General features: G+C 47.4%; 1 protein-coding gene across 2 annotated transcripts in view; it reads left to right on the forward strand.

Annotated features, from left to right (window-relative positions):
• Positions 1-16,851, forward strand: part of LOC144145175 (cytospin-A-like) — a 54,782-nt gene extending 37,931 nt beyond the window's left edge. For both annotated transcript variants that reach the window (XM_077676694.1, XM_077676693.1), the window contains exons 15-18: positions 8,343-8,451; positions 9,731-9,847; positions 10,587-10,646; positions 12,697-16,851. In XM_077676694.1, the coding sequence (XP_077532820.1) occupies positions 8,343-8,451; positions 9,731-9,847; positions 10,587-10,646; positions 12,697-12,786 (376 nt within the window). In that variant the 3' untranslated portion in view covers positions 12,787-16,851. The remainder of the gene's footprint in view (positions 1-8,342; positions 8,452-9,730; positions 9,848-10,586; positions 10,647-12,696) is intronic.
• The last annotated feature ends 1,713 nt before the right edge of the window (positions 16,852-18,564 follow it).

Raw genomic sequence — 18,564 nt, forward strand, 5'->3', positions numbered from 1 at the left:
TGCGGAAGCATACGGGGCTATTTTTCTGGCCTTTCCGTGGTGTGTTGCGGCAGATTTCGGCTCAACAAATTTTCGCTTCAACGAAATTTTTCGCACGTCCCGTCAATTTCGTTGTAGCGGGATTCGACTGTATATCGAACAAAAAAATCAGTTATTAAAATGCATGCAAGACATATTCTTTATAGCAAAGTGCACATCTGATAATCGAAGTCGTTGCGCCTAGAACTGCCGCTGAAATGCATGGTCTTGGAGCAGCACTATTTTTGCTGAGGGAGGAGGCTGAGCAGGCGTTTGCCCTCTAGACAGCGAGGGGGTGGCCCGGCAACTCTCTTTCCTGCACGGGAGTTGAGACGTTGAGCAGTTGGGATCGGGCCAACGAGGTTCACTTGTCAGCGTATGGGAATCGCATGATCGCGCACCGAGCATATCCAGTTACGGCATCTGGGTTTGTCTTCGTGCGCCGCGCACTCAGCGTTGTGGGATACAGGGGTTCCATCACGCCCGCTAAATGACCCATCCAAAATGCCCCAGAGAGGTTCGTGGCGTCCGTGAGGGACGCCACGACGGGTTCAACTCACCAACAAAGCCGGCAACAGGCTCCAAAGGGCCAGGATGAACTAGGAAGTTTATTAACCGAGTGGTACAGCGCATATTGATTGCCTCGACAGGGCTGAGAACTACACTGTATCAATGTGTGCCTGAAGGCCCGGCCTCAAATGGGCTGCGGCCGAGACGACACGTGGGCTGCCGGCGAAGTAGGACTAGGCCTACCTCGCGTGTCCGGTTGGGGTCAGGGGCCCCGCTCCGGACGGTTGGCGGCGAGGGCGCGGACAAGCTGCGTTTCCCCGCATTCCCTATCCTAGATCCTTCATCTCAGCCGCGAAACGCGTGCGTCGCGCTTATAAGGCGCGGGGGAAAGGAGGAAAGTTCCTGTGCGAGAAGGAGTGGCAGCAGGGCGGATGGTGCAAGCTGGCGTGTTGGCCTGTGATATGACGTCACATGCGGCGCGGGAAAGCGTGCTCGTTTGAAGGCCACACTCGCGGGAAGAGGAAAAGGGGATCTAAAGGATCCCCACAGCATCCCGCTGGTTCTGCGATAACACCTTTTGACTGAGCGCACTGTACAAGCTTCCATAGCGCTTGCAATGGCAGCAGCAAAGTAACGACAAGTGTTGTTGCTTGGTGGAAAGGTGGATCTGATCCACCGCGTGGAGAACGGAGGAAAAAAATTGAATGTTGCTGCTGTGTACGGTGTCCCCAGGAGGACCCTGAGCACTATACTGGAAAGCAAGTCGGCAATCGTGGAGAAGGCCCATGATAAACTGAACTCCAACAACAAATGCATCCGGAAGCCAGTGTACAATGAAGTGGAGAAAACTCTCTATGAGTGGTTTGTGGACGTCCACACGCGCAACCCTCCTGTCTTCGGCCTAATGCTACAGCAAAAGGCAAAGGATTTTGCATTCATACTTGGAGTAGAGGATTTCACAGCAAGGATCGGCTGGCTGCAGCAGTTCAAGGACTGCTACAGGATTGTTGGGAAGGCCGTGGCAGGTGAAGGGGCTGCAGTTCACATGGACAGTGTGAACAAGTGGGTTGCAGGAAAGGGGTCCGGATGTCACAGCCAAGTACAAGCCTACCGTATTTACACAATTGTAGGTCGACCCTTTTTTTCAAATTTGACAATGCAATGTTGGGGGGTCTACTTAAAATCGAAATCGAACCGTCTACCGCTAGTAACGGCAACAGAAACGAGAAATCGGGGGTGCTATGAGGTGGGGACAGCTTTGCACCCTCGTTCCCATGGTTATGGTTGGTCTAAAGTGTGAACCGCATGGGGCGTTTTCTGCTCGCGAAAATGCGCCGCGCTGACGCTGCCGCGAATACCACCCACATGCCGCGCGCTACGCGATCGGCGGCGGCAACATGGCAGGGTCACCAGCCGCGAAGAGGTGCGCGTAGCTCCAGCATTCGCTTCTAACCGCTCTTTAAGATATCACTGAAGGCACAAACGAAGACGTTTGTGCAGGAAAGGAGCTGACGATGTGGTCGAAAACAACACTATAAAGCATCATCCGCGCCGCTGGGGAAAGCGCCAATCATATATCCGCCACCATGGTAAGCCTAAACACTCCGGCGGCGCCGGCTGGCTGTCCCAAGTGCTTTCAAACTGCCGCCATGAAGAGCGTGCCTCCCCGTTGGGGCAAGTCGTCAGGATCTTCCCACTGCCACGCTCGTCACGCATCATACCGAGGTAGAACTTAAAACGCTTAAAAGCAGTAGAACGCCGACGTGCACGAACGTGGAAAAACCCTCAAGAAGCGTTTTATTCGTCTCTAATAAACAAAATCAGTGTTAGCGAATCCCTTGATTCAATGCGCGGCGCTAACGTAGCCCAAATCATATCACATAGTTCCGTACACTTCCGAATGCGATGGTTGCTCAAAGGTGAATCGTGCGTGGCCAATTCCGTCAGCCGCCATGTTTGTTTTATTATGGCGCGGCAGTGGCCGCTGCCGGTTGCTTCGTTGGTTGTCACCTCGCAGCGAATGTGTTCTTCCTGCTCAACCCACGGCACATGGTTATTCCGGATGCTTATAGAAAAGCTTTTATTTTTTAACATCTACCGCGCATACCGCGAGCGCACGGCTCTTGTGGGACCATCGATCATCGATGGTAGAGCCGCCGTGTGGGTTGACGGAAGCGCTTCTTTTTGTGATACGATTTTCTAAGCGGCGGTCGCCCTTTTTTTTTTTTTTTTTTGTGAGATGCAATTTTTTGGGGTCGACCTACATTCGAGTCGACTTACATCGTGTAAATACGGTAGCTACACCTGTAACACGGACAGCTCGTCTAAATTGCGTCGGCGTGTGAGCAGCAAGTACAAGTCTCCCTCGTGCTAGCAAGGCACATGTACAGTCTACGCCCGTTACAACGGACCCTCTGAATCTGGAAAAAAACGTCCGCTGTAGCCGAAGTATGCAGTATCCGACGGGGGGGGGGGGGGGGCGGGGGCTATGAGCCCTACAGTGGGTACTTTGACCGATATTGCATGCATAGTACATACACTTTGTTCTTTCTACACGCCTGCAGCACCTCTGCACAGTGTTCGCGCGAGGGCAAAGAATCGCGTAAACACCGTTTCCAAAACTTAGCACCGGCACTTCGAAAAGGCCTAGCGCATGTGGTCAAGCGTGTAAAGACGCAAGATGAGCTGAGCAAATAACGCAAGAATATAACTAGGCGCAATTATAAACCAGCTATAAAACATCAGTCGTGCCCATCAGCATTAGCTAGGCTCTTTTAAATCCCCTCACGACGAGGCAGGTTTTCCCGAAACCGTTCGTCAAACAAATCGGATCGCTGCCTGACGTTCCCTCAAGGCAGATTCCACATTTTTAGCGATTTTATTCTGGTCATTGAAACAGATGTAATGAAATAATCTGATGACGGTCAGCTGTAAAATCGAAAGTTAGACCAGTTGGACTGCGCACGGTTACCGGCAGATTGCACACAATGGATGGGGAACAACCCCTACTTGAGGCATTTCTTACCTTTTTCACCGAACGGAACGGGAACGATGCATGCGTGGGAATAATAAAAGCCGAACGTCACTGAACCCGAGTTTTTTATTACATAAAAAAACTGACGAGGGCAGACTCGCCTCCGAGTGCACCACTTCGAGTATTCGATTGCCCTGTTTTCAATCTCACCGGAGTCGCGTTTATCGGCAGCGGCCTTGTTCTTGACGGTACAGCGGACACTGTGCTTAGACAGGCCTGTACTTCTGGCGATGTCAGCCTGTTTTTCCTCGTGTTCAACAGCGTTAATTACGCTTAATTTATCCGACAGTGAAATCAGCTACCCTGCCACTCATGCCGCTGGTCGCACAAAAAAAAAGCCACTGGCTTGGCCTGGCTGCACCAACGACCCGGCTGCCAGCAATGTTGCCAGACATAATAGTTTTCTTGCCAAAATAAACGAAAAGGCACACCGGGCGCCAGCCCCGCGGAAGTCCGCTATAAACGTTCAGTCGAAACAATTTTTGCCTAAAATTTAGTCTGTTGTAGCCGATAGTCTGCTCTAGCCGGGTCCGTTGTGAGCGGAGTGGACTCCATTTAAAATGCATGGGTACCAGACAAACCAACAGAAATGGTCTGTTGTAACCGAAAGTCTGTTGTTGCCGGATCCGCTGTAACGAGCGTAGACTGTATCTACCTGTTGCCTACACCTTTAATAAGAAGGCATGGACGGCACGTGGTTTGAGAAACTGGCTGCGCAAGTGGGACCAGGGGCTTGCGAAGACTGGGCGCAACGGCTGCATACTGCTTGACAATTGTTTGATGCACCACTGCGGAGTTTCGCTGAAGCACATTGAAGAGTGCTTTCTCCCGCCCAGCGCAAACACAGCAGTCCAACCCTTCGATCAAGGCATCGTGCGGGCTTTTAAGCACGGTTGCTGAAAATGCTTAGTGGAACGGTTGCTTGCGAAGCTTCGTGCGGCCACGAGCCGGCACTAGACCTGCAGGCCGCGATGGAAATGTTGAGCCGCGCATGGAGTGACATGACGCCCGGCTCACTCCGTAACTGTTTCCAACGCCCCGGGACTCACAACGGAACCTGTCCAAGCAGCGAGTCCAGATCAAGACAACAGCCTCAGCAAACTGTGGGAAGGGCTCACCAACGTTCCCAATGCTGTGCCAGAAGGTGTACCCTTTTAGGATTTCGTGAGCATCGAAGACAACATTGCCGTCACTGCGAGCCCCTCGGACGCAGACACCGCTACCGAAGAGGCGGAGAACGCCGGGAGTGAAAGCCGTCCACCGCTTAAAAAAGCAGCTTCAGCAGTCAACGTACTCCGCCTGTTTTAAATGCAGAGCATTTCAGTAACTCACGATGTCACCCGCGTTGTCCCATCGTAGTCCGCACCATCGTTGTCCGCACCCCTCCCCTACGCTATATAAAAGAAAATACTATCCGGCGCCCAGTTTCGATCCCTCGACCCTGCGGGCGGAACGCAATGTACATGGTGCTCTACCCACTGCGCCACAAAGCCGACACAGAATGGGACGCAACGAACGCGCCTTATATCGTTGACTCATTCAAATTACTGCTGACGAGCGCTCTCTCGTCGGCAGTTGCCACAAGTGCAACAACATTAACGTAACGTAAACTACTTAACGTCGTGCGCCCCCGGAAATGCTCTGCATTTGATCGTGCCCCTCGCGAGGGGGATGTTTCACTGCGTCGCCATGCGAACAGTTTGCCACGCTTTAGTTTCAGTTATTTCTTTGCTGTTACTCTTTTTCCTCCATTTCTTCCGTGGTGCAGTGATGGCGGGAGTACGAGGTCCGAGATAGCATAAAAGTGGACACCGGCCCCACTCGGGGAGGCGAACAGGAGGGAAGAGCCAACACTAAACTGATTACAAGTCCCTATAGTACGCCAGTGAGGCATCTTTATTGCCCAAATGTGAAGTTTTGATCGGTAGGTGCCGCAAACTTCTCAGTGTTTATAAACAGTCGCCTGTTGGTGGCGAAGATAGAGATGGTAGGGTAGAGGAAGTGTGATGTGTGCATCCACTCTGGGTGGCGTTGCGAAGACGACCCCGAGTGCGTCAGCGGGACACCGTAATTTATGGCGGCCAAGGTTAAAAGCGAATCGCGTGACACCAACATCGTAGTCCTCTTGGCTGAGACACGTCCGGCGGCTCTGGCTCCTCCCTCTCGCCTTGTCGTGTTGCCGTAATTCTTCGATTATAGGGGGCCAACCCAGGAATAGGGCGTGGGCGCGTGCCCTCAATGCAAGCTTGACCGCTACTAAAATATCCCACATTCTGTTCGGGAAGTCCCAATCAATCTGAAATGCGCGCGTAAGTGAGCTATCCTTTGGTCTTCATGAGAGCTGAATTCCGCTCAATGAGGGAAAGGGGGAATAAATCTCAGCCGATATGTACCGTGCGAGTAAAGAGGTTTTGATTCCCTGTTAAGGTCTTCGCACAACATAGTGACCCGATTCAATATGCACTTTCAATGGCATAAACGATGCTAGTTAGTCGGTTTACTAAAGTTAATCAAGAATATCTAGCAATGCATTTGTGTTTAGAGGTGAAGCCAATTAAAAGGATTGTTGTAAGCTTGGTTTTCATAAGATGGATTTCCCACATTGAGTGTAGCACATTGAAGCGCGCCCAACTTCGGAGGGAGTATGATTACAGAAAGCGGTTCTAACTCTGGTTTTATTGCTTCGACATTGAAGGACACGGACTCGAACTGGAAGAAACGATGTGTTGTGTAGAGGATGCTGTGCTAGTTAACGCTACCAAAACGGAGGTGCAAACAAAAATGACCACTTGTTTTTGCGAAGTGGGAAATTAAGTGGGGGAAGTAGCTTTATTACTTGCAATAAATGGATTGTTTCGTGGGTGGTAAGTAGCATACTTTATTGTGTTCGTTTCTGCATACGGGGATGGAATATTCCCGCGTATGGTGAATTTGTAACAAGAAATTCGTTGTAGGCAGGTTCAGCTATATCGAACTATTGAATATAGAGAACTAATCGCGGCGCATATTACAGTTTGCTATAACCATGTTTGACTGTACTCGGCATTCCTGCTTTTCCCTACAGGACTGCTCAAACTTGTCTTGAATGCTGTTGGTAGTGAGTGTAGAGAGACACAGCTGAGCTACTTGGTGGTAGATTCAAAGTTTTAACCTTTTGGCTGTTGTTTGGGAAAATGAACTGCGTTTCTCATGACCTGTTGGTTACCTAGTGTCATTTAAAATTCATGTGCCAGAAGCTCACTAGGTCACTTGCATTAAGGGCTTGACCTTGCAGCATGTTACCTTTTGTTGATGTCTAGAAATTACCTAGCACCACGGAAACTGAGGAGAATGGTTGATTTGTTATCCTGCTGAGCCTCGGTTGAATATGTGTGCTGGATTTTTATGACTACTGGCTCCCATCAAAAGGAAGTGAGCATGCATTTTGTTGATACTAACATACCGTAAAATTCCGAGCAAGCGCCCCCACCCGTGCAAGCGCCCCCCCACCACTTCAGTGCTAATTTCAAATTTCCGCGCCATTCCGGGAAAGCACCCCCCCTCCCTCCACACAGTTATCACTCACCACGTGCAAGCAACACTGGCTTGCTGGAGCCAGTCTAAGAATCCAATCCAATCTGCTTCAACCGAACGCTACATGCCATTTGTTTCTTTGTTTTGGCGCTGGTAGGTCATGCATTCCTACACAGTTGCAAAGAAAATCGAGGTGATCCGATGGCACCGAGAGCACAGGAAAAACGTGCACCAGACCTCTCGACAGTTCAAGCTCGACCGAAAGCGCATACGTGAATAGGTGAAGAATTTTGACAATCTCCTGCAGCAAAACTTCGGAAAAGCAAAACTTCAACGGAAGCTAAGCAACGGCGCCCCAGTGTTCAGCGAGTACGTGGACGATACGCTGTTCGAGTTCTTAGAGCGCGAAAGAAGCGCGGGACGCGCCGTTAGCAACCGGCTGCTGTCTGAAGAGGCTGTGAAAATAGCAAACAGCATGCAGTTAGGTAACTTTGTAGCTTCCAGCAACTACATAAGCAGGTTTGGAAGCAGCGGTTCGGCGTTGCAATGTGCCACGCCATGAACGAGAGCCAGAGGACGCCCGAGGAATCTGCGGAGGCATTAAGCGCCTTCCGGACTTCCGCGAACTTCCTGCGACGGCGAAATGACGTCAAAAGGCAACTTTAAGAAGCCGTCGCGGCAGCAGGTCCTTGTGGCGCGCTGCTTCAAGGGGTGCGGCATTGCAAACGCAATCGATGGCTCCGAGGACGGCGACCTGCACGGCGGGCTGGCAGATGTCGGAGCCGTGGTGCCAGAAGAGCGGGGCGGACTGGAAGACGAGTGCGCTGAACTGTTTTTGGCTAGACTCTGAGGAGCCTTTCGATGGTTTCGAAAGTGACGAACAGCAGTAAGATCAAGCCGTAGCACCCGAAGACTGAGGCAGCAGAGTGCTGCAAACTTTTTTTTGCTGCTAAGTTTTCCAACGGTTTCCAAAGTAACTAACAGTAACATCTTTTGCGTAATAAAGTTCATCTTCCTAATGAAAGTTTAAAACCACGTGCACTGCGTTTTTTTTCTGTAAAAACAATTGTCGCCGCCATCTTGAATTTTGGTGCCGTTCCAGGATAGTGCACCCCTTCACTTTGCCGGTAATTCCGCCTTGCTGAGGGGGGGCGCTTGCTCGGAATTTTACGGTAGTTGTTGCATATTTGCAGGCTGCCTCGCTAGCCCATTTGAAACACGGGACAGAGGGGTGGAACCTAACGTGTTGCCTGTGTTCCCTCCGTAGCGATCTGTCCTTTGAGAAGAAGGACCCCCTCGCATCGCTGGTGAAAGGGGGCGGCTCCAAACGCAATGCCCTGCTCAAGTGGTGCCAGAGTAAGACCCTGGGATACAAGGTGAGCATCATAAGCGGCAAATTAAAATGCTCGAAGCGGTTGCAAGCACCAAATGTTCGTCTTGCTTGAAGAAGCACAAACAACAAATGCTTTCCACCAATACTGGTTTTTCCACCTCCTATTGCCCGGAAAGTCTACGTCCATGTTTTGGCACTCTTTGCCCTTGTTGGGGTTACACATTTAATCATAATCACCATTTATTTGCCCAGGAAGTCTGCGTTTTGTGGGCATCCAACTGTTCAGTAAACTGCTTGGGTCATTTTAAAGTGGCCGATCCTTCCAGGATCTATCTTATTGCTTGAGGCACAAGTGAAAATTGGAAAAGCACGGAGAATTGATTAGTTGGCCATTCCATTGCGTCGCATGTTTGTGCCCAGATTTTCAACTGTAGCTTAGAAACACCTGTGTATTGGTTAGTAGCATCAAGCCTGGCAAGAAATGCACTGGGCAGTTTCCATTGCATGGTCAAGAGACAGTTTTAGTTTCATGTGCGTACAGAATCCACGTACGCAAGCGTGAAAAGTATACGTAGCCCACGTGTGTGTAGTTTGAAACTCTTATAGTTACTTGTACGCAACGCACCCCGTGCGTAGGGTGCCTGGAGCCGCACATAAGGCCCCTTAGCCGCATGTTACTCCTAGTGCCATCTACTAACAGACACAGACGCTTCTGTAGCCACTCGTGATCTCGTGAGCCCGTTGCTATGACGACGACAAGTGCTACTTTATCAGGCTTAATAGCTGAAAAACAACAAGTGTTTCTTGATTTAAACTTTGGGTGAGGGTAAGAACGGGCAAATTGAAGGTGAAATCAACAACTTAGAACATGATATCACACCTAGGGATTAGTGACGAAGCTGTTATCGCTGTGAAGAGGGAGGGCAGGGCGCCGCCATGTTGGTCAACTCTACGTACGGAAGCTGCGTAAACACGGCAATGTAAAAATTTAAATCTCGCGTACTTCCGTACGTATGTGACGCTTCTACGTACATGAAAATAAAACCATCTAATGCCTGATGCAATTGGCTGTTGGTGCAGCGTAGCTAATGCAATCGAGGGTAGGACTGAAGCCCGCCTGGTCAGAATGAAACGTAACTATACGGACGCTGACCAAGTACAGCTTTGAAAAAAGCAAGACGTTTCAGCATCACTACGGAAGCACTGTTGATAGCAAATGACAGGACGCATCTCCTATAGGTTCCTATAGGTTCCTTGTTGTGCATTTCCCTCCTTAATCTCCCCAACCCTGCTGTTTTGTCCTTTCTCTTTTTTCTGAGCAGGGCATAGACATCACCAACTTCAGTAGCAGCTGGAATGACGGTCTGGCCTTCTGCGCTCTCCTGCACACATACCTCGGGGACAAGATTCCCTATGACCAGCTGGACAGCAAAGACAAGGTGTGTGTGTGTGTGTGTGTGTGTGTGTGTGTGTGTGTGTGCGCGTGCGTGCGTGCGTGCGTGCGGGTAGGTGGGTGGGTGGGTGGGTGGGTGCTTGAAGGCCTTACTCGGTATTAAACAGTAAACACCTGGTTTTGTGGACTGGGCAGTGCTTGTCGGTACAAATCTTTAAAGCATCCGTGTGTCAAGATTTTAGTGCACAATAAACATCCCCAGGTAGTGGAAATTAATCCGGAGCCCTCCACTGCAGCGTGCCTCATAGCCCAGGTGTGGATTCATCACGCTAAACCCCAAAATCAATTAATCAACCACTCATGTCATTGCTTGTGTGTGTGCATTTTTTTTTTCCCACACATTACATTTTTTACATTTCAAGTTCAGCTTTGTTATTTTCTAATGCTTTTGTATTAAGCACGTGAAGCTCACATATAGTATACGGAGCACAGAACGCGGGTAAGCAACGGGTTTGTGCATGCAATGGCAAGCACTACGTGTATGCATGCATGTAACATTTGCAAAGATGACATACATTGCAGATGGCGTGCCTCTGTGGTTGTGTGAGGAGGAACAATCTGGGGAACGTGAGAGCACACGCAGCAGTACTGCATTGTGTGGGTTAAAAGAGAACAGCAAAGAAGCACTGGCTTTGACATGCCTCCAACACATTTCGGGGGTGGAGTTTGTTCTGCATTCCTTTCCACCCTGGGCAGTTCTCCAACTGTCACCCTTATTTTTGCAGCGGAGGAATTTCAGCATCGCTTTTGAAGCCGCCGAGTCTGCCGGGATACCCAGCACTCTGGTAAGCCTGGCTGCTACGTCTTCTTCTTTTTCCTTTTATTATTGGTAGTAGTAGAGTCAGTCCCAAATACATTGCCGCGAACCATGTATGCGTTTGTTTGTTTATTTGCCCTGCCACGCCCGGCCCTGTTATCTGTGTCAAGCGAAGCGCGTGTTGCATTCTTTATTTTTATGCCGCACGGGCTATCTCATTCAGATAAGCAGACTGTTTCGTCTTAACGTCACTAGCCCAGAATAATGTTCTCTGATCTACAATTTTCTGGATGTAAATCGGCGGTTCCAGAAACACTCGCGCCGAAAGATAAAAAAAGCCTGCAGAGCGGATGCCACGGCATTCCGATTGTCGACGCTCGCTTGCACACGTCACTTTGTTGACTGCTGCTTCGCCGCCTTTGTATTCTCTGAGTTGTTAGGGCAGCACAAGTTCGCTCCAATAAACGTGTTTTCCTTCAAGACAACTGCGTCGTCTCTGGCTTCGTGACAATATCAAACCCGGATATATCAAATTATTGCAAATATTGAACAGTCCAAACATCAGTTGGAAGTCCTATGCGCAAGTATAGCACTTTTATACGTGTGTATTGTACTCTCGTCCACCGTCACATTCCAGATGTCAAACTCCGTGTCACAAGTGCCCCTGTAAATGCGCTTCTCCTGATGGAGTGGGGTGATGATGACGGATTCTTGCACGTCTCGTCGCTTGGGTGGCCTTCCATAGTGTTCAATCTGCTTGATGTGCTAGCGTGGGGATAGCCTCATGAAAAGGAGAACGCAGGGTGTGATTGGATGCAAAAGGAGAAGGGGAAACCGGCAGGAGCTGTTGTGACCCAGTGGCGGGTCTTCTGGTGTAGAGACCGGTGCGGCGTGGTGCGTGTTTGTTTTGTTCGTGGCGACGTGTCTTGAGAGCTATGGTCGCGAAAAAATGGAAGAATTTGGATTTAGCGACGACGGCGAACTTCATTAGACAGATGGAAGCCAGTAAAAAGGAGTTGTCGGTTGCAGGGACATTAAAAATTCAAAATTTGAGCAAGCAAGCTGAATTAAGGCAAAGGCAGCGCAGCCCGGCCGTTCTGGAGTGCGTTGTGTGCATGTTCCTGCAGCCGGTTCAGCAAAGCAGCTTTGTTGAGGCTGCAGTTGAGAGGTGTTTGAATACAAAAGGCAACGGCAGACGCGGGTTCGATTCCCGGCTTTTCTGATGGAGGCGAAAAGTGTAAATGCCCTTGTGTTCAAGATTTCGGCGCACGTTAAAGATCCCCAAGTGGTCAAAATTAATGCGGAGCCCTCCACTACGGCGTGCCTGTATAGTATTGGCGCGTTATACCCCATAATCAATCAAACAAACAAACAAACAATAGACAAAAGCATTGAGTGCCTTGAGAGTGGATCAGAGAGCTGTCATCATTCCCATGCGAAATTCCCGATGCTGCAACAGCAGGTAAGTTCGTCAGTGTTGGCGATGACGTGCAGGCTGTGGCGGATCGCAACGATGCAGCGATCCCGGCAAGGACTGCCGTTAACGAACAAGCTGACCTTATTAGTGATCCTGACGACGTTGTGAAATGCCTACGGCGTCTGAGCTTGCGTTGGTATTAGACTTAATTTGCAGCTGTGGCGGCGCAGTGAACGGAGCTGGGCTTTCTTATTTGAATGGCGCTAGTAAGCTTGAAAGCAGTTTGGGGAACTTCATAACGCAGAAGATAAAGCAAGTGAAGGCTTTTTTCGGGCTAAATGAAGTGCGGTGGTCGTCGCACTGTGTTGAAGGAGCAAATGGGGAAAGTACCGCTTGGCACGATGTCGGAAAATTCTCACTGATGTGCGTAGTTCTCGGATAAGCTTCAGATGGGCATATTTCGAATTATCGATATATCAAGCTGTTTCGCGATCCCCTTGTTGGAATTCGATATATCCGGGATCAACTGTAGTAGTAGTAGCAGTAATAGTAGTATTATTTTTGTTGTTGTTGCTGTTGTTGTGATGACAGCTTTTGAAGCCCCTGTGCTCTCCTAGTGGTAAGTAAAGTGTTGAGAAGAGTGCTCCCGCTTCTCTTGCAGAATGTTAACGAACTTATCTGCCTGGAACGTCCAGACTGGCAGTCGATAATGGCCTACGTGACGTCCATCTACAAACACTTTGAGACGTGAGGGACCTGAGGGGACCACCGAGTTGTGGTGCTTCTGCCAAAGGAACGCGCACACAGCCGCGCAAGACCACAAAGACTTACTACCATCTGTCTTTATATGTGCACATAGTACTGTGCCCTCTATCCCTATCAATGTCTATGTACTCCACACCTTCTCTGTTTACGTCGAGTGAGCGTGTAGACTGCTCCCACTGCTTGCAATCTTCACTGTGAAGTTTTCGCTGCATTCTGCGAAATATTTCGAAATTTGCCGCTAACTCTGCCTTGTAATCTTGAGAGCATTCGTTGCGCTGATATGCGACAGTATTGAGCCAGTGCGCGTGGATTAAGACCGCTGCCTAGTGTGGTTCAAGCTGGGGAATTCACCCAGTCTGACGAATTACAGTACGAAGCGCGATTGTCCGGTTATTTTTTTGTAAGGAAACGGTAAATATTTTCATTGTATTAATCCGTGTGGTCTATTGTTCACACGGACGCATTGGCAGCCCTCCGCAACACATTTTGCTATAGCTAAACTTTTTGCGCTGCATTTACTGCCTCTATCGCACTTGGGGTGTGTCTGTGTGGTCTAGGGAACAGGCAAAGACGTGGATACGTTTTTGTCTCGCCTGTTTCGAAGTATAATTCTGTCCAGTCCCTCTCTAGTAATGGTGATCAGTCATTTGTTTGCATAAAGATGACTCCATGTTGCCTCTTGGGACCAGTGTGCTGGGCAGGAAGTTGAAACTTCTGCAGCATTTGTGTGCTGGAAGTGAGACTGTGGGTCCTGGTGCCCACAAAGCACAGGAGACGCAACATATGGTGAAACACGAACGTAAAGTTTATGTATTGATTCACAGGCGGCAGTACATGCAAAAGAACGCTAGGTAAGTAAAAAAACGGCACTCACAAAGGAGAAGTTTTTGAAAACTGAAGACGAGACATGAGGGAAGCAAGTAAACAAAAAAAGCCATGCATGTGCAGCCTTTTGTCTCGTTTACTGTCGAGATTTTATGACTACAGCACTGTGCATGTGCGATTTTTGTTTGTTTGTTTGCTTGTTCTTTCTTTGTTGTCATTCGTTTGTTGATGTGCTCTTACGTGCCTCACTTTCATTTACATCCAAAACTGCCTGTATTGGTTGTAAGGAACAGAGAACAAGTCATCTTGTCGTCTTTCGTCCTGTGGTTCGCACAAGCCGCGCGATGCGTACTGCCCTAAACCACGTTTAGCCGCGCGTTCAAGCTTCAGATCTCCTTGATATCATTCAGCCACAATTGTCTCTATTTTCTTACTCAAGTTTCTCTTGCGCATTTTCTATGTGCACCCATGCAAGGTTTCAAAGCATGTGTGCGTGTTCGTTTTTTCAAATACTCGATTCTTTGTTCTAGTTTTTATTGTGTGCGTGCACATGTGTGTTCCATTTTTTAGGTGCCCCGGGGCATCTTTTGTCACATGCTTCATCTATTTATGAGACCATCCAAGTTACCTTCACTGCCCTTGCCACGTGGGGCGGGAAAGTGCACGTCATAGGGTCCTCAGGGGCTCGTAGAAGTCTCACCATTTCGTTAGGCACAGTTAAGTTAACATTTTCATTGCTCACAAACATCTTGCACTGTTTGTGTTGCTGGATTTTTGTCCGGTCTTAATTTTCCAGCAATCATAGGTTGCTGCCTATGCCGGCAGGGATTATATGTAAAGCACTTCATACGGGGAATAGAAACTTCATACAGGAATAGTAACTTCATACGGGGATTCGAAACTTCATTGGGGAAAACTAAATTCAGGCGTTTCGCTGTCCCAGTGGCAGGGCTGTTATATATAGTGGTCTAGTCATGTGTGAAAATTCGTGTGTGTAACCTTTCAGTGCATGTGCATAGTCAGTGAAATGTTCTTCTTTTATTTTCATCGTATTTTTAATGTATATTTTTTAATACGGCGCTTGAGTTGTGGGCTTGCGTAGGCAACCAGGGTGCTGCTCTTATAAAACAGAAAAGGCGGAATTATGTTTCCCAGGTGAGGTTCAAAAGCATTAGAACACAACCCGTAATGTACACCTAATAGCTACACCTATAAGCGACGTCAATACTCCTGTTTTTATCTTTTTGGCTGTGTTAATGGAGCTCTGTTTCTCAGTTTCAGAAACTGGCGCGCTGAACTAAACAACAATATATTGGCATTTAAATTATGCTCCTTTTCTCCAGGCAAGGTTTTGCTAATCTCAACAGCAAGAATATAATTCCGATTTTAAAGTTGGGTATTTTCAGTTGTGCTAATTAATTATAATGCTACTTGTGTTTACTGATGTTGTCATTGTGTCATATTAGTGAACCTGGTTTTCACTTTCAAGTTCTTTGCACCTCTTTTCTTTTTTTATTTCGTAATTTATGCAGCAAAAATTTGATCAGATCAGGCTTCTTTTTATAAATCTGGCTGCATCATCACTATTAAAAATTTATTTTGTCTTTTGAGCCATTTTAGTTGTTTTTATTACACAGTGTGGACTTTGTTCTAGTTACAGTGCAACGTAAAATGTGAACTTTCTTTTTTTCAATTAGTGTTTGCATTTTTGTATTCACAGGAAGTACATAATGTAACTTGCAGATCTTTTCAATTTGCACTTGAGTCCTTTCTGCATTAGGATTTTAAAAACCACGTAAACGTGTTTGATTTTGTACGTTTGCCCGCCTATTTTTGCCAATTCAAGTATTATGAGGCTGATTAAAGACAGTAAAGTCACCCATCAGTTTTTAGTAAAAACTTTGTTAGCTTACCATGATCAATGGAATGCACCTGTAGCTGTTGGTAAAATGGGTCATTTAGTTTTTTTTCCTCAGGTTTGTATGGCAGCTGGGAGAGTAGGGTGCATTATCGAAGTCTGGATAGATTATCAGTACATCCTCTTGCTTCACGTGTATGAGTGCAGTCATTATATAGTGAGGTAAACACATCAGCTTAGTATTTTTCCATTTGCCATTTTGAGGAATGTTGTCAGTTTAGCTTCATAGGTTTTGAAATCGGTTTTTCTCAATGTGTTATGTTGTATGGCTCATACTATATAATATTGGTACTCAATATTGTAGTATTGTGTGACTATAGTTTTCACGGCCTACGTGGACTTTTTTTGCAAGGGCAAAAATTTTATACGGTATGCCTGGATCTGAATAGCCCTGGTCTCGACAGGGGTATTGGTCAATGTGCAGCAGGGCATCTCATCATGCTCAGACAAAAATGTTTAAAAATGGGATCTTCCGAGTTCAGAGCACATTGCCCTGAATTCAAACTTGTGTGTGCATTTAGTGTTAGAACCTCAATACTTTTCATTTGCTGACTTGTCGCATCTTATAAATCGTACGGGTACACTCATCTATGTCCAGTTGCTGCGTCGCACATCAAATCGCATTCACGGTGTTGGTGTCAGCCAAAGCTTACTTTAAAAGCTTGGTGAACCTTAGCATCAATCTTATGAGTTCATGTTTTTGGTAAATAGGCTGCTGCAGTATAAGACGAGACCACACTTGCCAGCCCAAATACTTCGTTGACTCGTGTATGCAGCAGTCATGGTTAGCATCAAGATTTCTTCCCTTTCGCATTACGCAGGGCCACTCAGGGGACGTGTGTCTTGCCTTTGTAAAAACCTATATTTGTAACAGTATTCTTAATACCACGTGTAAACTTGAGTGTCGGAAACCAGTCGGCCGAGTGTTTGTTGTGGTTCTTGGTGGATAGGTGCTCCAAAGAGTGTTGTCCTGCCTTTCCTGTGTTCCATGTGCATTTGGTACTTTTTATTATTTCCTATTTTTCTACGAATTTCAGCATTTTGTATGCTGTGCTTTTATACTGCTGTTTGTAAAAAGAGAGAAGTGGGCTGAAGTAGGAGGCTCAAGTGACCTTTTGTTGTACATTTTCTGTATTGGCCTCATGATGTGTGTTGTCTTTGTGCTTTGTTGGAATGGGCAGGATGATTGTGTTCTGCACATTGTACACGCTTTTGTACAGCTCTTTATTGTAAGCATTTTATACTTAAATGCCTGCTACTCTGAAATATTCTGTGTGAAATTTTCATAAAGGCATATTCGATGACTGGTGCTGCCTTGGCTGTTTGGTGGGTACAGAATTCGTGCCAGCATGAGCAGTCTGTGGATCTAAAGCCCTGTTCTGCATTTCTGTCCAATGTGCCTGAGGGCACTTACTATACTATCGCAGTATGCAAGTGTGTGTCTATTTTTTTTTCCTTCCAATTTTTTTCCTTCCCTGCAACAATTTTTTCAACCTTTTTTGAGATCTTAAATGCTTGCAGAACGTAGTCACCCAGCACACCCAGTACTTAGATTAGTGGTTTGCAAAGTGCCTCAGCCAAAACCTACTGCTCTATGCCCATCAGATAGCTTAGAAACTTGCTCAAAAGATTTTTCTGTTTGCCGGTCTTGGTGTTATCCGACCATTAATTGCATCATTACAGCAGTGCAGCGGCTATTGGCCGGCGTTCCTTCAGTTGCAGCAATGAATGCATTCGATGGCCATTTCTTTTTTTAAAAGGAAGCCACAAAACGAAAGCACAAAGGGAAGTGCGTATCTGCTGCGATGAGCAAATCGAGTAGTGCCGCACCGTGCTGGCGATAACTACAGCTTTCACAGTGCTTTCAGATGCGAAGGAAAAAGTGAAAGCGTTTATCTGAAGTGTTGTAGAGTCCCTTTAATGCGTGAATATTATAGTGGTCTGAAAACTATTGAATCACAGGTTTTGTAAATGCTGAAGACGAATTACCCATTTCAGCTATAAACAAAAAAAATCTGATTGGTTCAAAGGACAAGCAAGATCAAGTTCAGTTTCATGCTCTCATTCTTTAAAATAATATTCACTCAAAACCGTATCTTCGGTGAAACCCTGTTGACTTTGAGTTGTAAAAGAAAGATGAATTTTGGTGTGAGATCTAGATTTAAATTTAACTTGCACATCCTCAAAATCTGTTACTGCACATGAAAACCTTCTGTGGCATAATGAAATGGGAGCAAAAAGCTCGAATCCACCAGACTGTTCATCGTGCTTGGAATGCAAACAAAATATACGCCACGAGTGTCGCGATCGCTGCGCTGCCCGCCGCTGCTTCTCCGCGGCGCTTACGGGATGTCCGCTGCGCAGCTGGTAGTGGCTCATGCAGTAGTTTGGTTCTCTTTCGCTTCCTTTTGCCTTTCGGCGCCCTAAACAACTTGTTATGGTGATGTCTGTGAGCAAAATATGCGTTTAGGGCACTTCAAAAAACAGCTGCGCCCTGATGAGCGTTCAAATGCCAACAAGACTTATCGGGGGACGCGGTAGTGCGCGCCGCGCCACTCTTACGGGCGTCGGCGACGGCAGCAGCATATCACCACTGTCACCTCCGAATACGTCAGGCGCAAGTGAATTCTTTTGTTGCCTCGTTTAGACCTGGTACTGGCACAGTAAGAGGTTGGTTTCGTTTTGCTGCGCGGACAACGAATATGGCTTTGTTTCGAATAAAATATATATATATATATACACACACACACACACACACACACACACACACACACACACACACACACACACACACACACACACACACACACACACACACGTAGAAAAATATGATTGAGGGATGTTATTACCTAATACCTGATAGAGGCCACGCGGAAACGTTAAGTATATTACAAGGCTCTGCGTCGTGAAATTGTGCCCGTTCACGCCTTGTAGCAAGAACCAAGGTGGGTTAATGAGTCTCAGAAAAATAAATGGTCTGCAACTTCAGGAGAAACAAAATAGCTCGTACGGGAATTTTGA

The sequence above is a fragment of the Haemaphysalis longicornis genome, unplaced genomic scaffold, assembly GCF_048455015.1.
Source record: "Haemaphysalis longicornis isolate Haplotype H1 unplaced genomic scaffold, Haemaphysalis longicornis Haplotype H1 scaffold_7, whole genome shotgun sequence".
In the NCBI taxonomy this organism is placed as follows: domain Eukaryota; kingdom Metazoa; phylum Arthropoda; class Arachnida; order Ixodida; family Ixodidae; genus Haemaphysalis; species Haemaphysalis longicornis.